General features: G+C 44.8%; 1 protein-coding gene across 2 annotated transcripts in view; it reads right to left on the bottom strand.

Moving 5' to 3' along the window:
- Window positions 1-8,886, bottom strand: part of MED13L (mediator complex subunit 13L) — a 207,118-nt gene extending 198,232 nt beyond the window's left edge. For both annotated transcript variants that reach the window (XM_067307411.1, XM_067307412.1), the window contains exon 1: window positions 8,642-8,886. In XM_067307411.1, coding sequence (XP_067163512.1) covers window positions 8,642-8,713 — 72 coding nt within the window. In that variant the 5' untranslated portion in view covers window positions 8,714-8,886. The remainder of the gene's footprint in view (window positions 1-8,641) is intronic.
- Between the last annotated feature and the right edge of the window lie 4,397 nt (window positions 8,887-13,283).

The following is a 13,283-nucleotide window of genomic DNA, read 5'->3' as shown; positions in this document are numbered from 1 at the left end:
CTTAAACTTGTTGAATATGAACATATTATCAAAAACCTGAAGGTTGCAAATTCCTGGTCAGTAGCATACAGTTTTTATCTAACTTTTGTTTTCTATCCTCTGCTCTCACAAAATACCTTATTTGCCAGGCAAAGATGATGATGTAAGACTAGGCAACAAAAAGGCACTGTCCACAGCATAGCTCTTTTAAAACTAAAGGGTAAACTAAACTAAGTTTTACTGAAGAAATACTAGATTTCCTTCTCTCAGACATGAGCCGTGGTTACACAGCATCTTTGATCTACCTTCAATCCATGCCACTGCCAAACCTTTGGGGAAGACAGGAATGAGGAGTACAGCTAGCCCGAGAAAGCAGGGGATTTTTTTGCTTGTTTGTTTGTTTTTTTTACTAGGTCAGTTCCCTGAACCAGGTCTAAAGGTGAGCTTATGAGTCCTTGGGTGGTGACCAAGGGGTGGAAGACAGTGAGGAGAAGACCACACCTTTCACCCTGCAATCATCTTTTTTTTTTCCTCTCTCTCCATAAACACCTAAGAATGGTACAGAAGAACTTGATTAAAGGAAGCACAGGAAAATGCTTCACAAGAAGCGATACAGAAATAATACCGTCTCCCATCTTTTACTAAAAATTAATCTCACAAGACTGTCCATTTTTTTCCTTTATTAAGCTTATTTAGTACATTCCTTAGGAAGGGGACAGTGTCTTGCGTATGTTTGGCCTCATCCATGCTCGTCATATAAATGTAAATATTGCCAACAAGCACAATACAAAACAGCTACATACAACAAGATTTCCTGTTTCAAAGAATCAAGAGAGAAAGCCACTAAAAGCTCGAGTCACATTTCCATACGCACTACTGCAGTTCTGCTCAGTATAGTGAATTAAACCACAAATGACTCAATGAGACATAACATGGTTTAACTGTTCAACAGACTAAGGTAGGAAGTGAGAGCCAGATCAACAACAACAACAACAACCACAGAAAGGCCAACCACCTACAAGGTATTTGAATCACAGGAAAAAAATTGCGTAAGAGACAGTTCATGTAGTTCAAACAAATTATTTGAAGTTTTATTTAGTAAGAAGAAAGGAGAGAGATTTTCCAGGATTAACTAAAGCTGATGATATTGGTTATTCAAAAGAACAGTCACAAATTGTTTCTTCTAACTATTTGTAGTTGTCCTTTTGGGGGGGGGGGGTGTTGTTTGGTTTCAAATTACAAGTTAAACTACACCCATAGATCCAGGGGTCTAAAAATAATACATACAAAACACAATGTTCATATTTGAGAATACTGTGATTTCCTCCGATACTGTTCTACATTCTCAGAGATTCAACTGAAAGCTTTGCTTAAAAATTTAGCAGAATTCCTAGAACAACCCAAAGGAAACGCCGCTTAAACCTTTTACATCTGCGAGATACCAAAAAAAAAAAAAAAAAAAAAAAAAAAAGGCGTCATCTTACTAAGTAAAATGCTAAGAAACCTCCAGTCTGAAAAGCTTCCGAAAAGCTGAACTTACTCTAAGGCATCCAAGTGGTTCCTGCTCACATGTCATTCTCATTCCACAGTACAGCAATCACACTAATGCAAAATTACGTAACTAGCTGAAGTCACAGCAGGACGCAATGCTCGCCGTCATTCTTCGTATCACAGGCCTTTTCCCCCTGTGATATGTGCTTCACAATCGTGTGCAGAGGGAATCTAACACAATGTTTTAGTAGTATTTTGATGTCTGGTACAGCAGGCTATTTTTATTAGCTGGTTTCTCTTTGAAACTACCAGTTGGTGTCAGGGAACCAGGGGAAAGAAGAGTTATTTTTAAAGCAATACTGAATGTTTAAAGTGAAAGCAACATAAAAGCTTGGGCTGAGGAAGAAGGATGCCCACATGCAAATATGTACTCCAGATAAAGAAGGACCGGGCCATGGAAAGCACTTGTGTACTTTTATAACGGGCAGGATATTACTAAAATGAGCATGCTTCTAATCAGAGCAGTATTTCTTTAATAGTATTTCTGTTACCATAGCACCATCAAGCCCCAAATCCCACTCTGCACAAGGCAATGCACAACCTGCCCACAGAACACAAACCAATAAATGAATACACACAGACTCGAAAGAATATAAAGCTAATCTGGCCAGTCTCAAAGACAACTGCCTGCTCAGCGCTAGGTCGTCCGCAGGCATCCCGCAAACGAGTTTAGAGGAAGGCTCCGCAGGAGAGTAACGCAGACTGTCTGCAGATGTCAGCTGGTAACCTCTCTCAAAGAGGGAGCAACGACAAGAAAAAATAAAAGGTACTAATTTATAGTTTAATTATACTGGCATCTATGAGGAGTCAGTCTCACAGTATTGAATAAAAGGCAGAGAAGGAATAGGCCATGAAGGCCTCGGAAGTGAAATCATGCAACTTAGAGGCAATGCAACAGCGAGGGCAAGACGATGAAAGAACGCAAACAGAGGTGCAACCTGGTTCAAGTGACTGGATGGGAGAGTAAAACTGTAGCAGCATTCTTGACATGGGCAGGGATGCTTCAAACTCAGATGAAAGGATGCTGCCATAAGAAGGTAAACTGTGGACCAGAACAGAGAGAGAGAGAGGTATATTCTCTACAGCGATCACGGAAAAGTGGGGATAAAGGTTAGGAATTCTCATCTAGCAGTCAAAAAGCTTCATCAACTAAGCATGAATGTTCAACTTAATAATAAGTATGATATTCCAGTAACACTGATATTTTTAGGCATTTAAAAAGCAGTGTATCTGCACACACATATGTTTATCCAGGCATAACATTCGTAAATGCTCAGAGATTAAAAATAAAAACACTGATAAAAATTCTCTCTTCAGCTAGCAACCTAAGGTCAAGTTAACACATTCAATAGATACAGTACACCACTTTTTTTTTTCCTTTAGTTCAAGAACTTCAGGTTCCATAGATTTTTCTTCCAGAATAATTGCACTGTCAAGAAGGAAAAACAGAAGAAAAGTCTACAGATAAGATTAGAGTTTCCTCTTTAATCTGTTTCACATGAGGAAGTGCTCTCAGAAGCAGAAGGGAAAATCAAGTTCAAAAAATGTTTTAGAGAACTGGGGTTGTGTCAATTCTGCACAAATTATATTGAAAAATCCAGAAATATTATGTAGTTGCAGCTAGCATTATAGCAAGTGCAAATTAAGATTCTTAGGAGCAAACAAAAAATTCCTAGGTAACCAGATGATTTTTTTTTTTTTTAAAACACCCATCTAATACTTAAGTATTTTCTTAATCATACTAACATGCACAATAGCTCCCTCACCAATGGACTCACTTTGTCATCAAAAGTGGAACACAGTTGTTGGACAAGGATTCATAGTCCTAGTAGACATGTACACTCAGAAGACATTCAAGACTTCAAGAACACCTCATTCAAGTATTTCCTACTGGCTAGCTTGGGATTCTTCTGCACACTTTGTCCCGAACTGCAAATGTCCCTCCTACGCGCCTAATTTTCCTTACGCAATATGCAGGAAAGGTTAGTTACCTAACACAGATTCATCAATTCCACTCCCAAAGCCACGCAAGCTAAATGTATTGAACATCGCTATGTCCCAATCTCTTTGCAAACCTAGGTCCATTTTCTTTAAGCTGACACCCTGGCAGATACCCATTAAACCGCTAAATACACTCTGACAGGACATAATAAAAGCCTATCACTGAATACATTTAAAGCTTGAAACAATCTTTTATTAGCAGAAAGCGAGCAAACTATCTAATGTAACTTTTCTATCTCGCTACCCAATAAAATTCAGGATGAACATAATTAAAAGGGTCAAATACTTTTGGAGAATTTGAGAAGTTTAGTTCAATTTCTTAAAAAATACATATGTAAATTCAAGCCTACACAGAATTCTAAGGGAGAAAGATATCTACGATGTAGTGATGCAACATACTGCATGCCAAAATAACAGCCTACCGCTTGGAGCACTGCATTTATGCTAATAAAATAAGCAAGAACTACTACTGGTTAATTTACTACTACTACTTACGGATTTGGTTGGGCAATCAACCATTTACTATAAAGTCTTTTACTGACAATTATGCAGCACCAAAGAATACCTCACCAGCAATGTCTGCATTCCTAATCTTGACTTTCTGATAGCACGAGAAGCCTTTAAGAAAATAATTCAAATGTCATCTCAGATTTCCTTGACTCCTTTCAGTTTCATTATGAAAATGGCAACAAGAAACACTGGCCTCAGTCAACAACTTCAGTTACTGTTTGCAAACTGGAAAAAAAAAAAAAAAAAAAACCACCAAAAAACAAAACAGCAGCAGTGACCATCAGATTTTGTGAATTTGCCTCTGAACATTAACTGGAACCAAAATCTGCTACCCTGGCCTTTCCTACAGTGGATTTCCATAAGAATGCCTTGAAATGAATACTCCAAACATACAGGATTCTATAAAGTCCCATATAGATCCCCACAACATGGTGATGTGGGATATGCCAAAACAGCAGGCTGCATTACAGCCATAATTGTGTCTTTTACCAAACACAGATCTAAATTTTGTGCTTACCATACATGCTCTCCTAAAGAAAACAGGCTCTCTTTGGGAAACCCCTAAAAACAAGACAAGACTTCTGTGTCAAATACTCTTTAATGAATTCTTCTATGAATTTGCCAGTTGTTTTAAGAGCCCATCTCCATTTTTAACATCTCCACAATCCTGTGGCACAGGCTGACTTCATATTACTGCATACAGACACACCTTTTGTTTTGAACTAGCCTCCCACTAGCTTTATAGGATAGCTACTATTACTTTTATCGAAAGAGAGAAGGAATATTTGTCACCCGGTCACTGCCTTCACACTAAAGATTTTTAAGCCTCTATCACATTCCAAACACACAATCACCTCAACTCCTGGCTGAGGACTTCAACTCGAGGGCTATCTAATCTTTCATCACATGAAAGCTACTCCAAAATTTTGGACATTCTTGACACCCTTTGCTGAACTTTCTTCCTATTCTATTCTCTGAAATGTTATGGAACTTCACCCCCATCTTCAGAGACTGCCTTGCTCCTTGTGCTCCACGATGGCAGCTAAGCCACCCAGTTGAGGAACATCTTCATGCAAGCCTTCACCTTCACATGATTAACCCTTACTCACAGGAAAAAAAAAATAAAAAAATCAAATTTCAGCAAGACTACTTTTATGACTAAAGATTATTCATAGAAAGACTCTTTGCTAGCTTGGCATAAAGTTTTAATACAGAGCGCATTACCTCAGAACATTCTCTAAATAAGTATTAGCCAACTCTTAATTAGTGTTTAAATAAACCAGCCTTTAACAATAGCTTATTAAATACTGTTCTAATAAAAAGATTCTTTTTTCCAGAAGCAGCAGCAGACATTTTGTCTACTGCAAAAATAAAGTTAGGATAAAAATAAATACAATTTCTTCTGCTGCTGTGCTGGAAACAAAGCAATTTCAGACAGAAAGGCTATTTTTAATGAGCAAGCCTACTCATCGACCGTATGACAACATAAACAACAAAAGTTTATATCCGAGATGTATTCTGATGACCGTTACAGAAAGTAACACTTTATTGTATCATCTCACTTAAAAAGACTTCACATTTAGAGCAAAGTTCTGGATTTCTTTGTGTAGGTTTTTTGCTTGGCAGAGCATACAAACACTAACCCCTTTTCTAGAATGGCACTGGATTCCTGCCTCATTATAAAACAATACACAAGGCAGCCGACAGCCCTCCGCATCACCCACCAGGGTGATGTTTCATGAAAATGTAACTATTGAAGGCTAAGATCCCATTTGGCATCTGCATGTTGAAAGCTAACTTTAAAACCTTAACCTTTGGCTACGCCTTCCCCTCCCGTGAAATAGCTTAAGCTAAGAACCACCATACGTTCTTAACCTCACTGGCAGAGGAGAATCAGTTACTAGAAAGCGACGTACTTTTAGAAAATATTTCACAGCAAAAGATGCAGAAGGAACAGTGGTGTCTATCTATCGTCTCCCTAAAGACTGTCTACAGCCGACAGAGTAAATAAGCCAAAATCACGAAGTGCTAAACAAACTCAAATCCACTACAGCAACCAATCGCAGATGCCACAACAGCGCTCCGGCTTCTCTGGGCTTCGAGGATATTGTTCCTTCTTGAACAAAACAAATGTTTGTGGGAAGAAATACGACTTAGAAATAGATAAGGAGAATCACAGTAGATTATAACTGTTTCAGAAGCGTAATTCTGCAGTCAAGAACATTACTTTTTGACTCAAACCCAAAACAAAGCCCGAGATAAAAATTTAACAGCCAGTTCTAACAGCAGAATCGGTTTAACACAGCTTTGTAATCCACCTCATTCCTAAAGAATGAATGATTTCCCATTAACACTTGATTAGTTTGTGCATGTTTTTGTTCTGTCATATTGAAAAAGTAATTAACAAGAGCTTCTTTAATTCATAATCCGGACTACTGTAGCTTTAACACATTGTAAATTTTGAAACGAATATGACAATTTGAGTTTAAAGGGTCAGTGCCCTTGGCCAGACATTTCCAATCAGTATTTCCCTTCTCAATGCACTGAGACCTTCACTGATACATACGGCCGAATGAATACCAATGTAATCGGAAATAAATCACCCTAAGAGTTACTGTGTTTGTATATATGTGCTCATATAAAATACAGTTTTATCAGTTATTTTTTGCAAGTAGAGCCAGAAAACAATAAATCTATTATAGCTTCATACATAGCACCACCTTGCAGGTATGGTTAGTTCCCACAAAATCATATGTGAGATTTAGGGTTGCAGATTAGATCCATTATTAAAACACTTTCAAAGGAATTCTGCAAAATTTATTTCACCAATATTACATGTGCATTTAAAAATTTTCTACAACATTTCTTCAGCCTAGTAAGGTGAAAAAAAACCAAAAAAGATAGACCAAACCACAACCACCATGCAATAACTTAACATTATAATTTATGCTAATTGCACACACCAACATTATTTTACAAGTGACAGATTTGCGGACTGCAACTACATGAAAAGTTATGCTTCTCAAAAACATGCTAATCAATTTTCCATGAATTAATGTGGATTACACAATTTGATTTTTTTGTGAAAGACTAACTATCCATTATCGTGCTCTTACAATCAGATACAATTGTTTCCCTCACGCTTATTGTTTCATTTTTCTTAGCGTGTAAGAGCTGTGTGTTCAAAATCACTATTACAATTCCTGTATCTCTGCGCACATAGCATTCCTATAGACTCATAAATATCAGAAAATGCTATCACAAACAGAGAGGTAAATATGAGCTTAAATAATGTCTAACAGTTCAATAAAAAGCCAAAATAAGAATTTTATTTATTCTCACAGAAGTATCTCTGGGCCAGTTTCCTAGCAGAATAGATAGGCATAGACTATGGCCCTTGTCCCAGCTACTTAACAGATATGAGCCAAATAAAAACAAACATATACAAATTAAAGAAAACAGAGGCAGAAGATTGATAGGCCATTGCACAGCAAAAAGACTGATCATTTGCATTTTGAATTCACTGCCTTTTTTCCATAATTCTTATAAATTCCCTTAAATTTCTTTAGTTCTTATAAAGCAATAACTGTCCTTTCCTTTCTATTGGAAAAAAAATAAACACACACATGCACTCACCTCCAATTCTTACAGTCTTACACCCTGGAGAGGGCAGAGGGTTTTATCCACCACAAATTTTTCATACATTTTATCCCCAAATTTACATGGTAAGTTTTTGTTTTAACTGTACCACAACATGCACTAAAAAATAAAATAAAATAAAATAAAAATTTTTAAAAATCCCTCCTTTCCCTAGACATTGGCCCTGGCAGCACTGGGAGACTGCTGGTGATCTGACAGTCCTCTCACTCACTCAGCTGTTGTCTAGCCAGAAGGGATAAGGTCGCTGCAGGTGGCAGGTAAAATAAAGCAAGATGTTTCCAAGTGACATTGCCCTTCTGTAGAAACACACTGTTTTCTTGTTTTAAATTCAGCTTACAGACCTGTAGCTAGCCACAACTGATACCACAATTTCTGCAAAATTAAGCCACGCAATCCAAGGACAGAGTTGTCAATTACGGACCAGAGCGGATGACAGCACCTACGTTATCAAGCTATCCACCATACTACATTCTCAGCCACTGTTCTTCTTCGGAGAACAAAAAATTAAGAGTTTTTTTTTTAAATCTCTCGTCCACCAGGCATAATCTACGCAAAGAGAAGACAAGGCAGCAAACCCAGCTGGCGTTCAGCCGCCAGAGTCCCGAGGCAAGCCCGAGAGGCAACGGTGCCGCGCGAACCGCTCGCCGCCGCTGCAATGGCGTTTGTCACCATGAAAGAAAGCGCGAGAGAGGAGCAGCCCGCGGCTCGGCGGCCGCGAAGCGCGAGGGCACGGGGCGCCGCGGGAGGAGCGGGCGAGGGGGCCGCGCAGGCGGGGGACGCCCGCGGCCGGGGGGACGCGCCGAGCACGGCCGGGAGCAAAACAAACGCGGGGCGCCGCGGCGGGGGAGGGGCCAGCGCGGGAGCAGCCCCGAGGCCCCGGCTATAAAGCCCCCGGCAGCTGCCAGCCCCCCGCGCAGCGCCGCGCCCCGCGGGCACTCACCAGCGAGAAGAGGTTGGAGTGGCAGTCCTCCAGGCTGGCCCCGTTCGCCACCCAGTGCGCCGCTGCGGTCATGATCCTCGGCGAGCCCGGCCGCCAGAGCGGGGCATGTCTGGAGAGACGGGGCCCGGCAGGCGGCGAGAGGCACCGCGGACTCCTCGATGCAGCCCGCTCCTGCGGTCGCCGGGGCGGCAGCCGCTGTCCTGCCCCCGGCCGCGACGGCGCCGCGTCGCCAGCGGCAGCGCGGCCGCCAGGGGGCGCCGGGCGGGCGGGCGGGCGGCGGGAGCGGGGGGGCGGGCGACGGCGCCCCGGCGGCGGCGGGCGCCGAGGCCGCGGCGGCCGCGCTGCTCCTCAGCCGGCCGCTGACAAGCGCTGCTCAGGGCGCGCGGCGCGGCGGGGGCCCCCCGCGGCCGGCTACCAGGGCGCTGCGGTGCCGGCCCCCGGGCGCCGATGCCGCCTCCGGTGCTCCAGGCCGCCGGGCGGAGGAGGAGCAGGAGGAGCAGGGGCGAGGGGGGGGCTGGGGCCCCGCTTCCGTGTCCAGGTCGGGGCCCCCCCCGGCCCGGGCGCACGTTGCGGCGAAGGGAGGGCGGGCGGCGGCGGCGGCGGGGCGCGGGCCGGGTCCCCCCCGCGGCGGCCCTGCCGCGCACGGGCCGGGCGGGCGGCGGGGGAGGGTGCCGGGCCGGGCGGCGGGCGGCGGCGGCCGCTGGGGGGGGCGCTGTCTCGCGTGCCGGCGGAGGCCGTGTCCCCTCCCCTCGCCTCCCCGCCCGGCCGCCCCTCGCTGCTGCCGCCGCTGGCTGCGGGTGGATGGTGTTTTCCTCCTCCTCCTCCTCCTCCTGCTGCCGCTGCTGTTGCTGCCGCCGCCGCCGCCTTGTTTACGCTCCGTGCGGGGCCCCCGGTGCCGCGGGCGGCGGGCGGCAGCCCCGGCCCGGCGAGGGAGCACTGTCCCTGCCCGTCTTCGCCACCCTCCGCCTGGCGCTGCCCGCCCAGCGGCCCCGCTCACCAGCTCCTCCTCACACACTCGCCTCTGCCTCTCGCCACTCTGACAGCAATGGCGGCCGCCAGGCGCGGCGCCCCTCGCCATTGGCCGCCGCCGCCCCACGTGACGCGCGCCGGAGGGCGGGGGCCCGGCGCTGGGGGCTCCCTCCGCCGGCCCCTCCCTCCGCCGCCGCGGCGCCCGCCGGGCCGCTGGGGGCGCGCGGGAGCGGGGCGGGGGCGCGCGGGAGCGGGGCGGGGGCGCGCGCGGGCGGGGGCGGGGGCGCGCGCGCTGCGGCGGAGGCCGCGGCGGAGGCGGAGGCGGAGGCGGAGGGCGCGTCCCCGGCGGCGCCGTGGCCCGGCGGTTCGCGGTCGGCGGCGCTCCCGCAGCGGCGCACGTGGGACCCGTGAAACCAGCTCCGGGACGAAGGAAGGCCCGTGCGGGAAGGGGGGGCAGCCCCCGGCCGCTCCCCTCCCTAAAGGCCGCGCTCAACCCCAAATTTTCCACGAAGCAAGGCTTCGCTAAAACGCGAGAACCCTTCTGCACGTTTGATCCCTTTGCAAACCGCTTTGAAGACGCTGTGCATAGTTTATTATAAAAGAGACACATAAAAGAAATCCATTGAAATAGTACTGTCTGCAGAAGAAGAAAGGATAGACACGAAAACAATTAGCAAATCATAAATACAAAAAGTTCTGTTCAAACGCGCGATTCATGGCAAGCGATTTTTTTAATTAATGTTCATAACGACCCTTTGATGCTAACCAGTAGGGGCCCGATCTGCTCACGCGGATTAGAGCTCGTGCGTCTGAATTTCTCACCAGCAATCGGAATATTTCACGGGTGATACAAAGCAAAAAAAAAATCACTGTTTAAAAGATTTTTTGCTTAGCACTTCAGTTTAAACTTTAATACAGAAATGTCACACGTTTTCGGTTATTCGATTCAGTGGAAAAAAAATTCTCTCCATGCTTAGATAGCAGCTTCCCTTACGGTTTTTATCTTATTTAGGCATCTTTTTGGCAATTTACTTTTCTTTGCAATAAATTAAAAGATTAGCATCTATTCTAATGACTGAATGGAGTTTGTCTGGACTTACCTCACAGTAACAGATCTCTGACACAAACAAGCATCACAGCCACTGAGCTCAATTACACACACGGCGACAGAACTTGGGCCAAGGGAAAGTTTCCACCGTGTCCGGCGCTCTGCGGACGGGCGCTGCCGGCTGGCCGGGTACGGTCGACCTCGTCGCGGTCACCTCGGTATCGCACCCAGCAGAAACTCTGTCTTGGAGGAAAAGTGTTTTCACACACGCAAATTGAATAGCACGCTTAGTTACAATTGCTTTTTTTTAAAAAAAAAAAGAAAAAAAAGCTAATTAGGTGGCCAAACAACCCCTAGAGCCACCCCAGGGAGGGGCTTTTATCCTCCTCCTTTTCACCTAGGAGAATCAAGCGGCACAAAAATGTTGTGAAAGCCCCAAACTGGCAAGGGGCAAAGCTCACCGAGGAGGCAGGCTGCCAACTTCTGCAAATTGCTTGCTGCAGCTTGGCTGGGCCATCGCGCTTCTCTGAACGAAGGCAACTTTGCTTCCTGACCGTGAAGCCATCCCGAATCAGGAGAATAGAGTGCTTGGGACCATCTTCCTCCCCTTGCTTTTGGCTCCAAGTCATATAAACACAGAACACAATCTGGCACTCGTAAATGTGTCAAGTAACATATATTAACCAACAAAGTCTAAAAACCACAGCTTTCCATATTAAAACAATACAGTTCTTCGTAAATACGCCGCAGCATCAGTTACCCGTCCTGTCGCTAAATAATGCCAAGGGTGCAACGAGCGCCTTATAAAAAATACCCATTCTATTTCTGGAGTAAAAGGACGTCCCTTATCACGAAATAAGTAACACTTTCTTATTTTAGGAATATTTTTAAATTGAGCATCACGGTACTGCTTGCCCCAGAGAAAGCTAATAATACCGAATGAGACGCCGCAGAGGAGCGGGCTCCTGCTCCTGCCGTATGCTGCTCGCTCTCCACATGGTGCATCCCCTTCGCAGAATCCCTCTTCTGGGTCTTCCAAGCACAGATTACTAATTACTCCCAATTTTCTCGTGATCGTAAGCCAACCACAGGCTGGGGCCAAACACACGATTCACGTCCTTCTTCACGGGGAGAAATGTTCATGTACTCACGTACTGCTGCCTTGGCCGGTTTTCAGGATTCCTAAGAAAAGTTAAGAACTCTTACACTAAAAATATTTCAGTGTGATTAAGCTACCTTTATTGGGGGATTATTTGGAAGTTAAAGAGCTGCTAGCACTTCTGAATGGCTATTGGCCAGATCATTTTGACCAGGTCTTTGCATTGCAAAGCTCAATTTGCTTTTAAACTGAAAAAACAAAAAGATAGCATCTGTCTAAGTAGTCTGCCAGTTACTTGATTTTATATTATGTTTTAGTTATCACAGGCACAGGAAATCGTTACAGCCTAACCGTTCACTTCACAGTACCGAGCTAGGAAAGCTCCCTCACTGTCTTCTGACAATAGTGTTACTTAAAGCAGAAATCGTCCCACTTACAGCTATCATATACAAGTACAAGTGACACTTGCTCATGCATAATTATCCTATGTGGTATGCGGTGGAACGTGTTTCCCAGCTCAGGCTATTCGAGTTTTATTCCCTGTTTTCTTTCGCTGCTCTTTAAAAACTGATCAATGAACATGAACAATAACATTGGGTTTTCTACTTTAACCAAACACCCATTTTTCTATAATAGCAAGATATACGAACTTCTAAAGTCATTTTGCCACCATATGAACCTACTAGCTGCAAGACCAAAACTCAGAAGTGGCCAGGAGTTTCCAGGAACCAGCTGTATCGCGCTTGGTCTTCACCGTTAGAGACTTGACGAGCACTCTGGGAAGGAGCCAGTTACCTGCCCTTACAGACACCTTCCAGAATTAGAGTCCAAACGCTGATAGGCAAGATTATTTTATTCTAGAACAACTTATCCAGAACATACAGTAATGATCAAACCTGTTCTTCCAGGAGGATGGCTCAGCAGTTTCGTAGACTTTGTTTCCACCAGCAGGTGTTGCTTATGCTTCAAACTGAACATGGAGGAAGAAATAAAGTTGTCAGGAGGCTAAAGCAAAGCTAAAATGGCAAGCAATTGCTTGGGTTTATTTTGCCTTAAAGAAGGCCAACTTTGCAGTCTTTCCAAGTATCACAAATTTACGACAAAAATATTTACTTGAGGAATGCAACTGGCTGGAGCACCAGATTCAGACAGGGCTCTCCCGGCTCCGGTCGGGCAGAGTTTGGTCCTTCCTACACCAGTAGTAGAACTGGAGTTCGGCCAACTTTGGCAAGTGCCAAAAGAAGCAGCGTGCGACTTTTCATGTCAAGGATAGCTTGTTTCTACCTAAAAGAAAGGCTCAGAAGCCTAAGTAATATGAATGTTCCTCCCTAAAATTGTTATTTCCAGAAAAATGATTATCGGCAAAGGCAATGCCCACACTTTTTTATGAAAATATGTCCAAAAGCTAGGTGAAATACAACAGTGATAGTTATGCTACTGATTTTGTGCAATTCTACATCTCAATTTATTTCTTCATACCCTTTTCCAAATTTCAGAGAAATCTGACTCATCGTCCAGGTTTTACA

The sequence above is a fragment of the Apteryx mantelli genome, chromosome 17 (genome assembly GCF_036417845.1).
Source record: "Apteryx mantelli isolate bAptMan1 chromosome 17, bAptMan1.hap1, whole genome shotgun sequence".
NCBI lineage: Eukaryota > Metazoa > Chordata > Aves > Apterygiformes > Apterygidae > Apteryx > Apteryx mantelli.
The sequence above is the reverse complement of the archived record's forward strand: the minus strand, read 5'-3'. Positions and strand labels throughout refer to the sequence as shown.